The sequence below is a fragment of the Glycine max genome, chromosome 18, assembly GCF_000004515.6.
Source record: "Glycine max cultivar Williams 82 chromosome 18, Glycine_max_v4.0, whole genome shotgun sequence".
Classification (NCBI taxonomy): domain Eukaryota; kingdom Viridiplantae; phylum Streptophyta; class Magnoliopsida; order Fabales; family Fabaceae; genus Glycine; species Glycine max.
Window position 1 is genome coordinate 44041269 of NC_038254.2, and position 21021 is coordinate 44062289.

General features: G+C 29.8%; 1 protein-coding gene and 1 non-coding gene across 2 annotated transcripts; both read right to left on the minus strand.

Moving 5' to 3' along the window:
* Positions 1 to 1022: 1022 nt before the first annotated feature.
* Positions 1023 to 6384, minus strand: LOC100820154 (expansin-A4). The gene is made up of 3 exons (XM_003552125.5): positions 5948 to 6384; positions 4912 to 5230; positions 1023 to 1881 (listed from the first exon to the last, which is right to left on the minus strand). Exons 1-3 carry the CDS (start codon positions 6093 to 6095, stop codon positions 1572 to 1574), a joined length of 777 nt encoding a protein of 258 aa, XP_003552173.1. The 5' UTR covers positions 6096 to 6384; the 3' UTR covers positions 1023 to 1571.
* Positions 6385 to 8464: 2080 nt separating this feature from the next.
* Positions 8465 to 8570, minus strand: MIR4387D (microRNA MIR4387d). The gene has a single exon (NR_048721.1). It is a non-coding gene; the product is annotated as a microRNA MIR4387d (primary transcript).
* Positions 8571 to 21021: the final 12451 nt, after the last annotated feature.

Here is a 21021-nt window from a genome sequence, read left to right on the forward strand (position 1 = left end):
GTAGAAAACTAATTTTTATAGCTAATGTTTCTCGACCTACACTCAATCATTAGTACAAGTAGGATTTGTTGAAGGGAGAATAAAGGTTTAAGGTTTGGTTGACAAGTAATGAGGCGATTATGTAAGTTAACCTACGTTGAATTGGTTATATGATTTTCCAATATTAAGGTTGTGTTGTATGTGCGAAAAATGCCTTTTATTGCAAAAATATTTTTTGTATAAATCTATAATTTGAAAATTTGGAGACTTTACAAGAGTGCTTGTTTAACAAGTGGCATCTTATCTTGATACTCTTTTAAAGGTGTTATTATAAGTGACATTTGACATACTACATAGGGAATATGGATCTTGACAATAAGGGACAAAGAGGGTAAATCCTTACCCATTTTTAGGTACTAGCTTCCCATAAAATTTTTAATAGCAATAACGAACTTACAAATTAATCCTTTTGGCATTTACTTTCTTCCTTTGGTTAGGCAACGTAATCATTCTCACATTGTAAATCATGAATAAAGTGTAGAGAAATAATAATTGACTAGAAAATCAACCATTGAAAACTAATTACCTAACATAAATAGAGGATATAGGAGTTAAGAAAGGCTTGGACTTAGACAAATGAGCTCAATCAAGAATTAATGTATATGATATAATAATGTTATGTAAAGGAGGCATCCTTTGAAGTAGAGGAATAGGTTAACCTCTAGAGAAGTGATAAGGTGTACTAAGATTTTTTTCTTCTTCTTTTCAAAATGGCCTATTACTTTTTAACTAAAGATTATATCATCAATAGTTATTACTTTGTAATTTTATTTTATGAAGTACAGTCCATGCTTTAATTAGAGGAGCTAAATTAATAAAGAATACAGAAATTCAATTTAATAGTTCAATTTCATTGTTATAAAATACTAGCAAAGCTGTGTATTGTTTTATCACAAAAAAAAACCTGCAACAGCTGGTCTGAAAAGAAAAAAAAAACGAAAAAACTTGGAATTGATTAATTGCAAGAGCTTTGAATGTAAATGGAATCATAAATTCAAATTTCTATTATTTTATTGTACAAAAAAGAGAAAAAAATAAAACACAATACAAGCCTATTCAAAGCAACATTTATAGAAACTGAAATATTCTTTTATTTATATTTATTGATATGATAGTATATTTATGTCAATAATAAAGCCAGAGCTGCGGGCTACATGTTCCTCCTTGCAACCTCCTCAGCCCCCTCACACTTTGAATAGAATAAACAGAGAAAAAAAAAAGGTTGCTAATGCTGGCTAATTAATATTCCAGCATCACCCACACATTAAACACTTTAACATTTAATGCAAACCCTCAACTTACATTTATATTAATTATTAACCTTACTTTCAATTTTACATTTTCCTAAAACTACCTTTCTCTTAATTTTCTTTTAACCCCTACCACCTACTCCAAAACTCTCCCAGGAAAATAGAGGAAAGTTAGAAGCAGGGAAACTGAAAGCAAACAAACTCAAAAATACCAAGAGCCATTAATTTAAGAGTATTGTTATTTTCTTCTCTCTTTGATTTTCTTCTCCCTTTCCCTTTGATTTAGACACGGAAATTCTTTCCTGTGAAGGTTTGTCCGAACTGCCAATTAGGTGGTGCCACGTTCCAGGAGGTTGACGTGCGCTGGTCACTGCCGGTAACCCTAAAGGAGAGGGCCTGACCCACCAAAACCGCGTTGGATTGCCAGTTTTGCCCCCAGTTGCGGCTCATGCTCATCCACGCGGTTTTGCTTCCTTTCATGCTCACGCGCACGATATCCCCTGCACCCGCGACGTTGGTGATCAGCACCAGGTTGAAGTAACGGAAACCGTTGATTGTGAATCTGATGCCCCCTGTCTTTCTGCATGGCACCCTGCACCCCATATAAAATAATAAAAAACTCATCAGTTATTTTAATATTAGACTAACACATCAATAATCATATTACACATCTCAACCCTCAGGTTGTTAGTTAGAATAATATTAAATTCATTTTTTTTAATAAAATCTCGAATTAAGTTTTGTAAACAACAAAAATATGATTGAAAAAAAAGTTCACAAAAGATGATCACTCAAATTTTTATTGAAAATTAATCATCCATAAAATAATGAATATTCCAAATCAATAGGTTAAAACTTAGTTGAATTATGTGTGCTATTAAGGTAATTGATAAATTGTAAATTAATATATTACTGAGAATTTTAAAAATTCCAGATCTGACACTTAATTTCTGGTAATATTAATTTGTGACGTATTCCAAGGATAACTGGATAAGGGACCCAAAGTGGGTAGGAACTACGAACTTTGTTTTTCTGACTTTAAGTCCTGATTTTTCGGGAACTTATTAATTTCTCTTGGGGAGTATTTTCCTAGCATACCCTTGAAGCTGAAGAATTTGCCAAATAAGTTTTTTTTTTTTTTTTTTACATTTGGTTGCAACAAATGAAACTAAAGCATATATCTATCATTTGGATGAATGTTGATAAAATTAATTATAAATTAAATTAAATTTATAAAATTGATTTTGATCAAAATTAAATTTGAAGCAATATTTTTTATATTTAAATGTTTTATTATAAAATCAAATTAAGAATAAAATTTAATACAAAAGTTTATATTTAACTTATAAATTACTCAAAGTTATTTTAATCTAGAACTAATGGATGCAGAATTAATTTTAAATTCTTCTCTAACATGAAAGCAAATATATAAAAATATATTTAAAATTAATTATAAACACATAATCAATTGACAAACTCACACTGTGACTAAGCTAACACACCGAAAGGGCTTAAAAGCAACAGAAAGAAATAGGGAAGCTTATTATAGATTTGACAACATTGATCACGCAAATAGAAATCAAATGACTATAATACCCTGGAATAATAATGAAAAGTTTAATCGTTACCAATGAATTATGTATGTAATAAGTATTAATTGTTTCTAATTCACCAAAAAAGTACTAATTGTTTCTCAAGCCAATTTCATTGATAGTATAAAAAAAATTAAAAAAAAGTTTTCCAACCGTTACCCTATGTGTAAGATAAATTGTAATATGTACCATTAAAGTTATTGTCTAACATACTAACATGTATTAAAAAAGTTTTGTATATGTTATTGATAGACGTGAACAAAATAAATACACATTATTTATTTTGTCTAGATTTAATGAACTCATGTAAGGTACATGAATGCACCCTAACTACCGCCCCCCCACCACCACCGTTTGAAGGCACAACTAGTTTATAACTAATGGCTATTTGTGTTGGTTTGTTGGGTGTAATGAACAAAACATCTGAATGCGGATTCTGATAAAACTGCGGAGGAAATTCAAGAAAATATTTGCTTTTGAAGGCACAACTAGTATTTTCTTTTTTCCCAAGAAAATCAGTGCACAACAGGAAAGAAACACATGGACAGAAAGGCTAATAATTTTGAATAGATTTAATTACTCTTTTGTTACTTATAGTTTTATTATTTATATTTTTTAGTTTTTATAATCTTAAATGATTTTTTTAGTCTTTATTCTTATAGTTTACATTTTAATTTTCTTTAGTCCCTATAATTTGAAAGTGATTTTTTAGTCCTTATTATTTATATTTTAATTTTTTTTAGTTTTTATAGTTTGAAAGTGATCTTTTAGTCCATATATTTTATATTTTAGTTTTATTTTAGTCCTTGTTATTAAAATATGAATAATATTATCAATTATAATTAACTACAAAAATATTAACAAGTAATTTGTAACTAAATTATCACAATATAAATTGTAATAAAAAATAATTTATAATTTATAATTAATTTATAATTAATTATTTTTATATATTTTTTTACTAAGAACTAAAAAGTAATTAAAATATAAATTATAGAGACTAAAAATATCAGTTTCAAGTTATACGAATTAAAAAAATTAAAATATAAATTATAAAAATTAAAAAGACTATTTAAAATTATATGAACTAAAAAAAATTAAAATATAAAAAGATTAAAAAACAAATTATAGGGATAAAATGTACGAATCTTTTGAAATTATAAAGTAATTTAACCTTTTGAATATTTGTGGTTTCCTTTTTGTATGTGTACGGTGCCTCGGCCTCAGTTTGCAAATTCATTCGTTCAGGAGAAATCCATACTGGAAACTTGTGGCAGTAAAAATAACAAAATTTTAAAAAAATTCAATATATCACAAAATATACTTCATGATCATTTTCTAATTAATTTAGATTGTTTAATATGCTCACTCTGTATATTTATAAACACACAGTTAATAACTTTATCATCTCATTAATTAAATAAGTGTCAACTTTGCAACTACGTTATATAAACAAGTCCCTCTTTAAAATGAAGCTTATGCTTTTAAACTCTATATTTTTTATAAAAAAAAATTAAGATTTTTACATTTTTTATATCAATAGATTTGGCCTTCAAACTTTCAAAAATATATGAATTTAAATCTTTTTCTATAGAATTCCATTTTCCTATTTTTTTTTCTCTCCTTTTCAATGAAGTGATAGGCATAAATCACGTAACTTACGTTTTGTAAAAAGTAATAATTATGACAACACTAATATTATATTAAAATAATTCAATTAGTTTAACTAAATAGTTTGACTTAGACTTTGATAAAATTAAGGTTGAATTATTATTAAATTGAATCTTTAACTAAAGTAATTCGTAATCAGACATTTTATTTATTTTTTGTCAAATTCTGAATTATTTTACTCCCTTTTTCCATGATCAAAGGAGGGTTAATAAAAAAAAAATAACAACAAGTTTCATGATTTTTATAATAATTCAATTCAATTATATTACAGGCGTTCACCTACGTTATCTGAGCTGCCAAAACAGTAAAAAAACAAAACCACATGCAAAGCAGACAAACAAATTGAGAATGGGACTGACCGGCGGTAAGCGACGGGGACGATTCCGGCGCGGTACTGGGCGATCTTGAGGAACATGGGCATGGCGAGGTCGAAGTGCGGGCGGGGAGGGTTGCACCATCCGCCATTGTCGTTCGGAAGGGCGAAGTTCGGAGGGCAGAAGTTGGTCGCAGTGATTAGGATCGATGGGCTCCCGGGGTTGCACCACCGCGGATCCTGGTCGCACTTTATCTCGAAGCACGCGCCGCAGCTCAGCCCGTTGTTGAACAGGGCAGTGCTCAGCGCCGCAGTGTTCACTCCGTAGCCTTGGCTGTACAGGTTTCCGTACCCACAAGCACCACCTGAAGGGCACATGAGAGTTCAATTAAGAAAGGTTTGTGTGAAAAAATTCAAGAACAAAATTTGATTATTGCTTGAGCTTTTTTGAAAAGTTTGAGAAGAAGCTGAGGTTTTTTATCTTTTCTAGAGGGTGCTTGGTTGGATTAGAATTGGGCCTTTTTAGATTTTGGGTGTGGGAAAAAGATGGGAAATTTATGTTGGGTAAGAGGTTTTTAGTTGTTTCCAAGGTTTTAGAAAACGGTTTGTAACTGCAATAGTGATAGCAATATCAAGGTTTTTGGGATTTTGCAATCGCAATTATGGTCACCTTAGCTGCATTTATGTGCCATTTTTTATGACATCAAGGATTGTGAAGAAATTGCAACTGTATCCATAGGTATAACCTTGATTCAAGGATATGATAAAAAGGGAACAGTTTGGGTGTGTACATTTAGGAAAGAGTAAGGAGAAGTAGAAATGGGTTTGGGAGATTGGACACAAAAGAGAAGATTTTGATGCCTAAAAGAATGTTTGCTTGACCTGGAATGCTAAAAACTGGTTTTAGGGGAGTAGAATTTCAATGCAAAAATTGAAAAATGCAACATGGTGAGTGGTGATAATGGGGAGGGTGGAGAGGATTTGGGTAGTAGAAAACAGGGGAAGCAGAGGAAAACAGGGGATGGGGGGAGTGAGATGTAATGGAAGGTGATGGAAGAATGAGAGGAAGAGTGAGGTTTTACCCATTGTTCCAGAGGCATCACTGCCACCGTAGAAGGTGGCATGAGCACTCTGCCAGGGGCCACCGGTGTAAACTCCAGGGATTCTTGCACTTGTTGCAACAAAAAGAGAGGCCAATGATGCAATGTGGAGGAAAACAATAGCAGCCATTGCAAGAGAGAGAGAGAGTGTGTGTGAAGGGGTTGGTTGGTTGTGTTGGCTTGAGGGTGAGTGGAAAGTGTGAAGGGAAGGAGGGGTACTTATGGAGTGAGGCCAAGCAAGGAGTGAGATGAATTAGGTCATGGACCTGCAGGTGCAGTAGTTTCTGAACTAATTTTACCATCTAAGTTAACTTCTTCGGTTCACTCTCTCTCTTTCTCTCTCTCTCTCTCTATGGTATCTTGTTTTATGGAACTTTCCGTTTTTTCTTCTTTTTTTCTTCTTCAATAATTTAATGGGCTGAAGTTTTTTTTTTCTCTCTCTTTTTTCTTTTTCCACGAGGAATGTTTTGGTCACCCCTATTATTAATGGAGCATGAAATGATGTGCATGGGCATCACACATGCTCCTCCTTCATGCTAAAACTGTTTGGGTCAGAGTGACCAAGGCAAGTTGAGGCTCAATTTGAGAGAGGAACAAATGGGGGGAAGCACATGATGCATTCAACATCATGGAAAGACATAGCAAAAATTTGACGTGAAATAGGGAAGACCCCTTGATTTCACACTAATACCATGATTCATGTTATCCACAACACAAGCAAAGTGCAGTCACTTTTAGCTTATATTATTATGAGAAAAGTTCTTTAACGTCCAATTTATGTCCTTTCGATTGAACAATAAAAATTACAAGGGTTTGCTTGAATGATGATCAACCTTGTGTTTGGACTTTGGATACACGCTTTGCAGCCAATCCTAATATGAAAACCGTAAAGTTAGAATTGATAGCTTTTACGCACACATGAAAAACCATGTTAGAAGTTTATATCACCCAGTTTATACTTGTCATCGTAATAAAATGGAATTCTGTTCACAATTTGCCTAAGTTACATATAGTGAATTTATTATTGTGCTAATTTTTATCTACACAATGACGGTTTTCTTATAAAAATATATTATAAAGAACATATAGTTATAGGGAACATGTGCTCTCTCTCAACTTGTTTGACTTGGAATAAATATCAAGTAGAAAGTTTGTGCAGTATCATCTTTCAATCATTCTTCTAATAGTACTTTCTTTTCCACTAGTTGGTTAATGTTAACCATGGAGATTCCCTTTTCTTGTTTTGGGATTAAGATTATGCTTTATACACTTAATTAAGTTTTCTATATTTGAAATATAGGCTTATTTTAGATTATTATTTAATATTTATTTTTTTTAATTAAGTACCTGAAAAAAATTTCAGGTTTATTTTATTATTTATCGTTAGTCGTCTTTCATTAAGTGATGACGTAACAAATAAAGTGTCATGTCATCACATCTTGTCACGGACACCTCATTATGTTATCACCTTCAATGACATGTCGGTCGGTGATTGGTCATGATGATGACGTAACATTTCGTCGTCATCACTTAATGAAATGGAATTAATGACAGGTAGTAAAATAAAACTGAAATTTTTTTCAAGTAGATATTTGATAAAATATGAATTTTTAAGTAGTAATTTGAAAACAACATATTTTTTCACGTATGAAAAACTTATTTAAGCAAATCTGAAAAATAATTTTATAGATTAATAAATGATAAGGAGAAGTTTTATCAAAATAAATAATTTAATTTTAGATAAAATAATAAATGATAAATGATAAATTTTATTAAAAATAAAAAAAATGATAATCATAAATTTAAGTTAAGTTTAAAAGGAAATCTTATAAGTCAATAATAAAAATTTGTTTCTCAAACACTTTTATTTGATTAAATATTTGTAAATTTGTCAACAAACTAAAAATTAATTAAAATAACTTGATGAACATATATGCAATTTACTTTTATATAGACTTAAGAAACTTTATTGTATTTATTTTTTAAGATAATTCTCATTCAAAATAAGAAATACATTAAATTAATAAGATACTTTTTACTGGTAGGAATAAAAAATATTATTTGAAATTTACAACAACTCACATATCAATTTGTCATATTTAATTAATTGAACTAGATTTAATAAGATAGTATTAAAGGTGAAACTAAGAAGTTAATATGCGTATATTTAATATCTAGACAAAGCTAAAAGAGAATCCAATAAGATCAAATGGTGAAGTATATATTTTGGGGTCTGAGAATAGTGAAGAAAGAGTGAAAAAAGACATAACATGTTACATGTGTATATTGATTATAGATCATAAAACACCAATTTATATATTATTTAAATAAGTTTTTCATGTTATATATTAAATAAGTTTTTCATACTTGAAAAATAGATCGCTTTTAGATTGCTACCTAAAAATTCATTTTTTATCTAATACCAACTTGAAAATTTTTTCATTTTCATTTTATTACATGTCGTTAGTCATCTTTCGTTAAGTAATGACGTGACAGACGGAGTGTCACATCATCATGCCTAATCAGTGACATATCAATGTCACGTTATTGAAGGTGATGACATGACAATGAGATGTCAATGACAAGACATGATAACGTGACACTCTATGTTACACCATCACTTAACGAAAAACGACTAACGATAGGTATAACAATGAAATTGAATTTTTTTTTCAAATACTTGGTTGAAAAAAAAATGTTAGATAGTAATCTAAAAATAACCTATATTTATGAAAAACTTAATTAAGTGATGTTTAAAACTAATCATAAGATATTTACTAAGAAGTTCTCGAAGACAATATACAATTAATTCCATTCCCAATGGGAAACCCCTTGCGTGAACTTAATTCAATGGTTGTGATTCGATCAAATCTGGATCTACGGGTCGCAGTTAAGTTTTCCTCTCAGTAAGTAAAAACAATAGAGAATATATACGGATCCAAAAGCTACATGACGCAAAATTATGGCTCAATGATCCGTAAATTCGTTTAATTTTATTTATTGAAATAAATACGTATTTTTATAAAATAAGTATTTTTTTTTATTTTTTTAATGTGTTTGTCTAAACTGTCTTTTTAAAATTAATTTTCTGTTTATTTAATGAATTAAATCTTATTCTCTTAAAAATGTTTATTAAAAAGTTACTTTTTAAGTTTAAATAAATTCATCCTATATAATTGTTCCCTTAATTATAATTAAAAGTTCTTCTTAATTATTAAAAAGTTTAATCAAATCTTTTAATTATTTAAAAAAGTTTAATTGGATCTCTTATTTATTAAAAAGTTTAATCAGATCATTTACTTATAATTAAGGAACCAATTGTATAATTAACCTCAAAATTATTTATTTTATTTTAATTTTAATTTTTCAACATTATGGATTTAATTTCTTCAAAGTAATATATCCAAAAACAATTCTTCAAAGTGAGAAAATGTGTAAATAAAGTTTAGTTCCATTTATATTTAATTTAATTCAAATAAAAATAATTCACAAACTTAACTTTATTTGAAAATTAATTAGATAAACTTGAGAACAAATATTTACATGAGCAAGAAATAAAATAAAATAGTAAATAAATTAATCCTTTTACATAAGTTAAAAATAACTTATAATTTTCATTTTGGATAAAATATGTCTTTGGTTTCTATAATTTAAGAAGTAGGTGAATTTAGTTTCTTGACAACCAAGTGATAAAATAGAAACTAAATCCATCTATTTTTTTTAAAGTATAAGGACCAAATTGACCCTTTAAAACTAGAGGGACTAAAGTTAAATTTAGCTGAAAGTATAAGGACTAAAACATATTTTACTCTATATATAATTACAAATAAACTTATAAGAATTTTTATAAGTTAGGAATGAAATAAATCTCAAGAAAAATTTAACAATACACTCTTTAACATACTCAATTATTAGCCAAAATTTATTAAAACTACAAATTTTTGTGGGTACTACTTATTATTTAATGACAATATATCCTAATTTTATATTCTTCAATAAATTTCTAACCAATTAATTATAAATTGTGTGTTTAAAAGAGTATATTGCTAGCATCAAAGTAAAAGCTTCTATCTTTTATAAGATTTGTATCTTTTATTTTTATACCAATTGTAAAGAAGCTTATTAATGAAGAATAAAACACTTAGAATCACATGTATCATAGATCGTACAAATATTTATATTTAATTAAAATATAAATATATTTAATATTATAATCAAGATGTGCACAATTAATTCAAATAGAATATAAAAATGTATATTACAAGAGAAATTTTTTTAAATCTATGAAGAAAAATATATATAATCAATTTGAAAAGTTATAAACTAAAATTTTAAAATTAGAAAAAAAGGTAATTAAAATTGACATGGATCATGGTTTAATGAATTTTTGTTTGCGTAATTTAGGTTGCCGATTTTGCTTATATAGTACATCTCCTTTTCTGTTTTTTTTTTTTAATTTCGAACCCTTTTCCTTAGTATTCACCATTGGAAAATTTGTAGCACCTTTAAATTTGTTAGAAAATGTCTTAAATTAGTAATATTTTATAGATGACTATCATCACAAACTAATAGCCCACATGATAAGTTACGTGATTGTCACATCATAGCTCAATGGTGATACTTGATAGACACTAAAAATAATGAAAAACAATAATTGAGGTTGATAAAAAAAAATCAAAGGACTAAAAATGAATTTTGTAAAAATACAAGGTCTAGTTGAAAAAATGTTGAGGGACTAAAAATAAATATCTTAAAAAGAGGAAAGACTAACAAAATAGTTTATAAAAAAAAATTTACATACAACTATAACATTAGACTAATCGACAATATGGCAAGTCATGTGATTGTATTGTGACTTGGATCACTAATGTAAAAGATTATTGAAAATGTTAATAGAGAAAAATGCAAAAAAAAAAAAAAAATATTGGCTACAAGTAAAATATGCGAAAATTTTAGGAAACATTGAGGTGGTTGTTTTGGGAATCTAACATATATTTTTTTCAAGAATAGATGGCTAGAAAGCTCATAACTAATGATGAGGCTACCCAACGTAACGTCTGTTGGTGTGCATGAGGAATGTCTTGGAACATATAAACCAAGACATAGAAAGAAAAGATGAACCTACAAAGTATAGGAGACTGCTAGCCTTTAGGAAGAATAATGCAGCTCAAGTTGAGGGAGTATTTGATCCTGAAATTGCTTAAACCTGGTTGAGAGAGATTGAGAAGATTTATGTAGCAATGGCTTGTATGGATTCTCATAAGGTAACTTTTTCTACCTTTATGCTAATTGGTGAAGCAGATAATCATTGGTGTTATGCTAGGTAGGTGTTGGAAGCTGAAAGAAAGAAGATCATGGACAATGTTTAAACATAAGTTTTAGGAAATGTATTTCCCTGAGGAAACAAGGAGGCACAAGGAGGTTGAATTTCAGAATTTGAACTAGGGAAATATGAAGAAGAGTTTTAGGAATACATGGATCTATAATGATTGACCAAACAAACGCATTGGAATCTGAATACGTAGGTGATTTCTGATCTATGTACTCTTCTTAGGTGTGGAAGCAATGCCTTCCAAGATTATTTTGATAATGCCAAAGAATCAAGAGTTAAGCAAATTCCAAAGTTTCAAGATACAAGATTCAAGAATCAAGTTTCAAGAATCAAGATTCAAGAATCAAGATTCAAGACTCAAGATTCAAGAATCAAGAGAAGACTCAATCAAGATAAGTACTAAAAAAGTTTTTCAAAACATTGAGTAGCACAAGAAGTTTTCACAAAATCATTACCAAAGAGTTTTACTCTCTGGTAATCGATTACCTGAAGGCAGGTAATCGATTACCAGTAGCCAACATTGTTTTTCAAATTGATTTACAAAGCAGTAATCGATTACCATGAGCATGTAATCGATTACCAGTGTTTTAAAACGTTAGATTTAAAATTTTAAGAGTCACAACTTGTGTTTAAACTTTTTCAAATCATTTTAACTTGTGTAATCGATTACCAGAGTTTCTAAACATTTTGATTTTCAAAATTTAAACTAAGGAGTCACATCTGTTGATGTGTAATCGATTACACCTTAATGGTAATCGATTACCAGTGACTGATTTCGAAAAATAAATTACCAAAAGTCACAATTCTTTAAGTGACTTGTTTCTGAAGATTTTTTCAAAAGTCACAACTTTCTAAGTGATTAGTTTTCAAAAGAGTCACAATTTTTAAAAGGTGACTAGTTTTAAAAAAATTGCCAAGAGTGACTATGACATGAATTTCATAACAATCTTTCAATACCTTTAACAATCTTTCAACAAGTTTCATAACAAGTTTTTTACAAAACCTTCTGATTCATTTCTCTTCATCTTTCTAAAAAGTTTTTTGTTCAATCCTTTCTCTTTCAAGAAAAGTTCTTTGATCAAAAACTTGTGTTATTCATCTTTTTCATTCACTTCTCCCTTTGCCAAAAGAATAGAAGGACTAACCGTCTGAATTCTTTTATGTCTCTCTTCTCCCTTTGCCAAAAGAATAGAAGGACTAATCGCCTGAATTCTTTTGTGTCTCTCTTCTCTCTTACAAAAGATTCAAAGGACTAACCGCCTGAGAATTCTTTTGATTCTTCCTTTCCCCTTAAGCAAAAGATTTCAAAGGACTAACTGCTTGAGATATCTTTTGTTTCCCCTTACAAAGATTCAAATGACTAACCGCCTGAGAATTCTTTGTCCCAACACATTGGAGGGTACATCCTTTGTGGTACAAGTAGAGGGTACATCTACTTGGGGATTGTTATACTGAGGACAAGAGAGGGTACATTTCTTGTGGATCAGTTCAAGTGGAGGGTACATCCACTTGGTTATTCAAAGAGAATAAGGGAGGGTACATCCCTTGTGGATCTTTGGCTTGTAAAGGATTTTACAAGGTTGAAAAGAAATCTCAAGAACCGCAGGTTGCTTGGGGACTGGATGTAAGCACGATTTGTGGCCGAACCAGTATAAATCTTGTGTTTGTCTTCTTCTTCCCTACACTCTTTAATTTCCGCTGTGTACTTTTAATTATCGCTTTTACTTTTGGTTAAGTTTCTATTTCTGTTCTTTACTTTGTTAACTTAGTAGTAAAAGCCTAATTGAATCTAGTAACATTAAGAAGAATAATTTTTTAATTAGTCAAGACACGTTCATAATTAATTCAACCCCCTCTTCTTAATTATTCCGAGACCACTTGATCCAACATTAGGATCTGTTACGGAATGGATAACTGGTTAACAACGTAATCGGTGACTTCATGGTTTTTTCCTCAATCGAAACTTATTTATTCCTTAATAGGACCTTCGTAACTCACTCTTCAGATGGGAAGAAGAGAAACTATATGTGACGGCTTGGTATATTGAGAACCATAACATTCTTATAGCGTATTAACCTAATAGGGTTCTTATTATCCCCTAATGGACCAACACTGATATCTGTTCATTTAAGTCCATATCATCTAATTTGATTGTCTAACGGACTCGCTTAATTTGATCACATAAAATAAAACCCACTGATAATAAATAGCTAATATGATTGTCTTATAATATTAGTCTACATTAATTATTGGAATAGAAAATTCCAACATACTAAGTTTGCAGAGTTGTCAAAATATTGTTCTTACTTCCAAGAGGGCATGGATTCTCACTCCAGGGGTACTAAGTTTGAGAGTTGCTTGAGATGAGATCAGGCATTAAGCAAGCAATGAGATACTTGTAGATTACAAATTTTCATACATATATGAACCAGTGTTGAATATATGAGGAAGACCCTTATGCAACGCAAGCTCGGTGGATTCAATCTAAACCTCAATGGAAGGAGTTTCGAGACAAGAAGAAACCCTATTCTTAACTTTTCCATACATTTGGTCTAGGAATTTTCCTTGACAAACCCTGTCAACGGTTAGAATTCCAAGAACTAGATTTCGGTTAAGTGCTACCAATGTGGAGGCACAACAACAATGGAAAGGTGCTTTGCTATGAGTGGATCTGCATGAGGCGACTCAATTTCATGGTCTTATCCAAGGTAAATGCATCACACATATTAGGATGGATTGAGTTCACATTTTTTTTAGGCAAGCATATCTAATCTAATCCATCTTAATTTGGTTGGGTTAGAGAACTGTGTTGAGTAATTTAAATTTTTTTCTAGAAATTAAAAAAAATTAAAAATCACAAAAATAACTACCTTTTAGGGAAAAATTAAAGTATGTTCTATAACAAATAAATATCACCTAATGAAACAAATTATTATTGCTTCAATGTTTGCTATAATTAGCTCTAAATATTATATATATATATATATATATATATATATATATATATATATATATATATATATATATATATATATATTTTATGTGATTGAGTGGTTCACCGTATTTAAAACTTATGAACTGGTTGTCTAACCCAATTATAATTGAATGCACCTAAAACAAACCCGATTTAGCTAACCCAATTATAATTGAATGCACCTAAAACAAACCCGATTTAGCTAACCCAACCCATAAAAATGTAGTTGAATTGGATTGTGTGGGTTCATGATCGTGACCTGCTTACACCTTTACCGTTAAACATATGAAATTACTTGATTCAGAACTTATGATTAGACAATGTTTAATTTGCTTTTTTATATATTTTTTTAGTGTAATTTGACTATTATACTACACATATTCTGAGAATTATTATACATATTATTATTATTGTTGAGATCAAAACTTTATTATAATTTTATTATTTTAATTTAGATATATAGACTTTGTAATATATAAAAAATAAACTAAAAATTATGAAAAAAGATATAACATTATTGTAGTGTTACAATCTCTCAAACAATAAATATATATATTAAATTTCTAGTTCACCCAAAGTCTTGAATATATGATCATATAGTTAATTACTTAATAATCTTAAACACACGACATAGTTTCATTCAATTTGAATTAATTAAATTAATTTTCAGTGTAGGAACCTAAATCTAATGTATTCCAATGATATGATTTTTATTTAATTATCATTTTTAGTGCTTTTCTAGTGTGTGAAATAACATGAACATATTAGAAGGGTCTTGAATAATGTGTTAGATAAAATTTTAAAACCTTTTTGCAAATATGATTATTTTCTCAAAATAGATTTATCAAAGAACTTGGAAAATAAGGTTTTCAAAAGATTGTCCACTATTAAAAATCATAGTTTCACCAAAACTTAGTTTTAACATATGTCGCCCAACAATTTAAAACAGTTTTCGCAAACAGATTTTCAAGAAAGGTTTGCACGTCTTAAATATGTAAGAAGAACACAAGAGAAAACAAGTATAAGTTGTAAAGATAGAGTATAAACACTTAATTTATATTCCTTCATTCAAACTCGTGAGCTATGTTGTTTTTCTTTAAGTATTTGAAGGGTTTAAGTAATCAAAATCTGACTACAAAATAAATATTTCATCCTATCACTTTTGACAATAAAAAGTATTCTCTATATCACTTCTGATACACCCTTAATCTCCTTTAACCTTGAAATTACCCAAATATTCATTGTCACTAAGTCATTCTAGACTTTCCAAACAAATGTTGAATGAATACAAGTGACTCAACTCCCAAAGAGAGAGTATACGATAAAAGACATATTACAAAAGCTTTGTTAAGTAGAGGGTAGCTCTCTAAGAACAAGTGTATAAATCATCTAGTAATTTAGCAGAATTTCAACACTTAGACAAAATTCAGATAGCTTCATTGTTTCCTTCGATGCCTTGATGCCCTGTTTATATGCTTAAAAAAGTATCCATTAAGGAATCAAAGCCTTCTCGAAATTATTTGTTGTCTAATAGTTGTCAGCTTTTGTGATGTGATAACTTAGGATGGATAAAGAAAAGGGACAATAGTATTGTCCTCTTGTGCAACACGATTTTTTGCTCCACTACTTGTACGAAAAACAAGAGGGAAATACAATATTTCAAAGCTTTTAGAACACTTATCATCCTCGTGTGTATAAGTTTACGAACTAATAATTGGGCATCAATTAACTAACTTTAATAGAAGACATTTATGAAAGTTAATTAACTCTTGTTGGAAGCTTAAAAAGACACAACATATATAATGTTGGTTTCCATAAAGGTTTGGACGCTTGTTTCTTAACACCACATTGGACATTGATTAATTCTTTTATTAAAATAAGTTCCAATACATTGGACGATTAGAGATATGTATATAGCTTAGCTTAAGGTTTAGGATTTCATTATCAAACATCTTTGGACGATGTATTTCCTGTAAAGCTAAAAAAAAAATCCATTAGTCTATTCAAAATTTAATACATTCATAATCATCAAAATCTTATATTTTTTAGGGATCAAATTACATCCAATGTCTTTGGTTTTAACAAATGTCCAATGTTGTGAGACTTAGACGATATCTGAATTGAACCTTGATGAGCTCTTCTTGGCTACTTACAAGAAGAAGCCAAACAATGGATTTGATAGGTGCTTTTATTAATTATGTATATTATTAATGATGTCAAAACTCAAAATTTTATTATGTTATATATATATATATATAGCTTTTAAAATATATTATTAATAAATTAAAAATTTATCTTAAAAAATATAACATTATTGTAGTATTTCTCTAAGAAAAAATAATAACTTTCTAGTTCATACCAAGTCTTGAATATATGATCATATAGATAATTATTGAATACTTCTAAATACACGACATTGTTTCATTCGATTTGTATTAATTAAATTTATTTTCAATGTAGAACCAAAGTCTGATCTATTCAGGTGGGAAAAAAAATCATGTTTTTAATTTTCAATTTATTTAAATATGGAATTTTAAGTTCAATTATTGAAATTTGTAATAGATTGAATCGATTATTTTTTTTATTAGAAAAAGGAGAGAAAGAGCATCGAGAGGGAGCATCCCAACTATGTAATTATTTGAAAATTTTATTTGATTACATGGATTGATTAAATATCTCTAGAATATGAATTTCCATTATATTGCTCTTAGAAAATTAACTTCTACACTAAAAATAAGCTCCAAAGACAACCTTGATAGACACAAATTCTTGATATTTATTTCTACCTTGATATATCAACATGTCATCGGCAATTCAACATATTGAAATAAACCACTATTTGTAAATAGTTTGCATTGAGTTGGGTAACAAGTCAAAACATTTAAATTTGTCTGCTATTTACTAAAATTTAATATTTTTTATAAGCTTACATTTTTATTAAATGAAATACATAATACATTACTTATAATTGTTATATATAGTCAAATAGTAAAAAAAATTAAGGAAAAATTTATATTATTATCATCATCACATACACTAACATATTATGTTAAACATAATTTAAAAATTAAAATATAATAAACAAGAACCACACCCATGAAGCAAAAAAAAAAACCCCAAAAAAGTAAAACTATTATAGTATAGTTTGACAATTCCAATGTTCTCAAATAGTCAAATGAATAGTACTAACACCACTACAAATAATGATTTTAACATCCGTAAGTTAACATCGGTTTTACGTAAAATCAATGTTAACAAAAACACGGTGACAATCTCATAAATTACATGAGTTTCTTAACATCGATTTTTTGTAAAATCGATGATAACACAAGTTCATTAACATCGGTTTTTAAAAAAACAATGTTAACCAACTTTTATAACATTGGTTTTGGATAAAACCGATGTTAACAAACTCATGTTAAACTAATGTTACTAAAAAACATAGAGAAAACTCAACATCATTTTTTTAAAACCGATGTTGAGTTACTTCGTTAACATTGATTTTTTTATATAAAAAAACCGATGTTGTGAGATCTTTTAATCATTGTCTGGTGTCGAAAACCCTAAAGCTCAGTAACTTTGAAATCTCTCACTCGAACGCTTTCGCACTCTCATTTACAACCTCTCGCGGCACTGTAACTCCGTCACTGTCGGCATTACAACCTCTTGCGGCGTTGCAACGTCATTATTGTTGTCACTCGTGGCGCGCTGCAACCTCACTATCACTCTCACGGTTCTGCAATTGTTGGTTATGAAAGGTTAGGTTTCTTCTCCTTTCTTTGTGTTTCTCTACTTTGTTCTCCTTCTCGCACTGCCATTTGAAGTCCTTCTTCCTTTCTTAGTCTCACAAGATCCAAATCATTTCCTTTCTCTTCATCCTTCGTGTTAGTCTCACAGGACGTGATATAAAAGAAGTGAGTCCTAGTAACTCTTTCATATATATATATATATATATATATATAGTGTTTACAACATATTTGACGAAATGTGCATGTGTATGTGGGGATGACAATCTGTATGTGTAATTGGTTTATGAAGCAACTGATTTTGCATATTAATTCCTGGACCATGAACTAGTTAATGGTTAGGATTGAATGTTGTTGGTTTACGAAGCCTGGTAACATATGTGTGTGTGTATGTCTCTATCTATAATATACATTCCACTTATGCATGATGTCTATCTTGAGTGAGCTCTTATTTTGTAATGCAGAAACTATCCTTAACTTCTCTTATATCTGAGATGACAAACTACAATGAAGTAGATGATAGTCAATATAATTTGTATATATGTATATGGTTGTTCCAAATGTTGAAAATAAAATATCTTGGTATGAAGTGATTGTAAAGGCACCACATCAAAACTAAAAATAAGATGAAAAATTATGAAGCAATGAATAGTAATTTTATTTCATTGACCTGAAAATTTTGGAAGATGACAAATGGAGGAAATATAATGAGGGTTGCATTAATTTTCATTCCGCCATTTTCTACCTTCACATTTCCACCCATGTTTTTCCAATTATTGATCTATTTTTCTCTTTGTTTTCTAATGTTTTGGAAGATTTTGGTGGCTTAAAAGTAGTCAACTTGATGCATCATTGTGATTGATGCTATTCCTTAATAATTTCATTTGTATATACTAAAAAAATGGATGGGATTATTTGAGCCTTTGAGGCAACACAAAGACTTCTTGTGTTATTCATTAACCTCACTAGCTAGCTATGACTATGAGTATATATATATATATATATATATATATATATATATATATATATATATATATATATATATATATATATATATATATATATATATATATATATATTTGATGCATTTTCTTTCAAGTTACGGTGTATTTTCTAAAACTAGATGTAGGTGCCATTCATTAGGCATTAATTGAAACTGGATGCATTTTCAAGTTACGATGTATCTATATGTATATATGTGTTTGGGAATAATGATTGATGCAGGTGGTGATTGAGTTGTTTCTTGGATTGTTGCTCTATTTTTGGACTGTGCTGACTGCACTGGGGAAGTTTTTATCCATACACCTTCACTTTGAGGAGAAAAGGTAACTGACTTAATGCTAGGATATTGTAACTTGTAACTGTAATGAGATGAATATGAACTAAGGAAAAAATGTCTGTGAATTAGCATGCCTTCATTCTATGTCGCGTACTTGTTTGGTGTAGAGGTGGTTAGTGGTATTCTATATCATTTTGATTGGTTGAACATTGTTTTAGGGAAATGAAACCATTGGATCTTAGACCCTATGTCAGTGGTCATGAAGTTGTTGCTTAAGAGTTGTTAGTTAAAGATGTGTAATCTTCAATGTTCAATGTAATTTGTAGGCACTTTTTGTTTTCCTATTTGCATCATGATCACGACATTCATTGTTGGACATTATACTGATCGTCATCACAGGTACAAATGTTTTTCATAAATTTTTTATGCTCTTGTTTATTATCAATGCTTTTATTACTTGTTGATTGTGATTAATGAGTATTGATTTATATACAACTTATGTTCATGATGAGTGAATCTTAGATTTCCGTTTGAGATTTAATACAATGATTCTTGCAGATAGTTTGCATTTATTGTTGTATTGAATCTTGAATTGTCTGTTTGGACAATTTGGGAATAATCATATTTTTATAGTATATTCATATGTAAAGGTTAACTTTATTTTCTTAAATTTGATGAAATTTTGGTTAGTATATTTTGCTTTGTTCTCTAGGTGCGTACTTGATTGTGGTGGAATTCTTTTCACCGCTTTCATGTGATGTACTTGGAGAACAATGAGAAATGCTGTCAAAATTTTGTCCAATCTAAGAAAAGAAAGTTAACCTTTACGTATGAATGTACTATAAAAATATGTCTTCTTGAATGGGATAGGGCCACACTGATGGAAGCTTGCTTGTGGAGCTTCTATGGAGGCTGGATCTTTGAGCTTCAATGAGGTCCTTCAATGGTGATTTTTCACCATGGAGATGCAGCGGAAGGCAAAGGAGAAGAGGATAGGGGAGGCACCATCCACTAGGGAATAAGCCAAGGAAGAAGGAGCTTCACCACTAAGAATTGCCTTGGATAAGAAGCTTGAAGAGGATGCTTTAATGGAGGAAAAGAAGGAGAGAAGGGGGGAGCACGAAATTGAAGGAATAAAAGAAGGAAAGAAGTGGAACTTTGAAGTGTATCTCATAAGACTTTCATTCATCAAAGTTACAACAAGTGTTACACATGCTTCTATTTATAGACTAGGTAGCTTCCTTGAGAAGCTTTCTTAAGAAAACTTCCTTGAGAAGCTTTCTTAAGAAAACTTTCTTGAGAAGTTTCTTTGAGAAAACTTCCTTGAGAAGCTAGAGTTTAGCTACACACACCCATCTAAAAACTAAGCTCACCTCCTTGAGAAGCTTCCTTGAGAAGCTAGAGCTTAGCTACACACATCCATCTAAAAACTAAGCTCACCTCCTTGAGAAGCTTTCTTGAGAAGCTAGAGCTTAGCTACACACCCCTATAATAGCTAAGCTCACCCCCATGACAAAAAAACATGAAAATACAAAAAAAATCCTACTACAAAGACTACTCAAAATGCCCTGAAATACAAGGCTAAAACCCTATACTACTAGAATGGCCAAAATACAAGGCCCAAAATAAGAAAACAACCTATTCTACTATTTACAAAGAAGAGTGGACCCAACCTTGGCCCATGGGCTCAAAAATCTACCCTAAGGTTCATGAGAACCCTAAGGC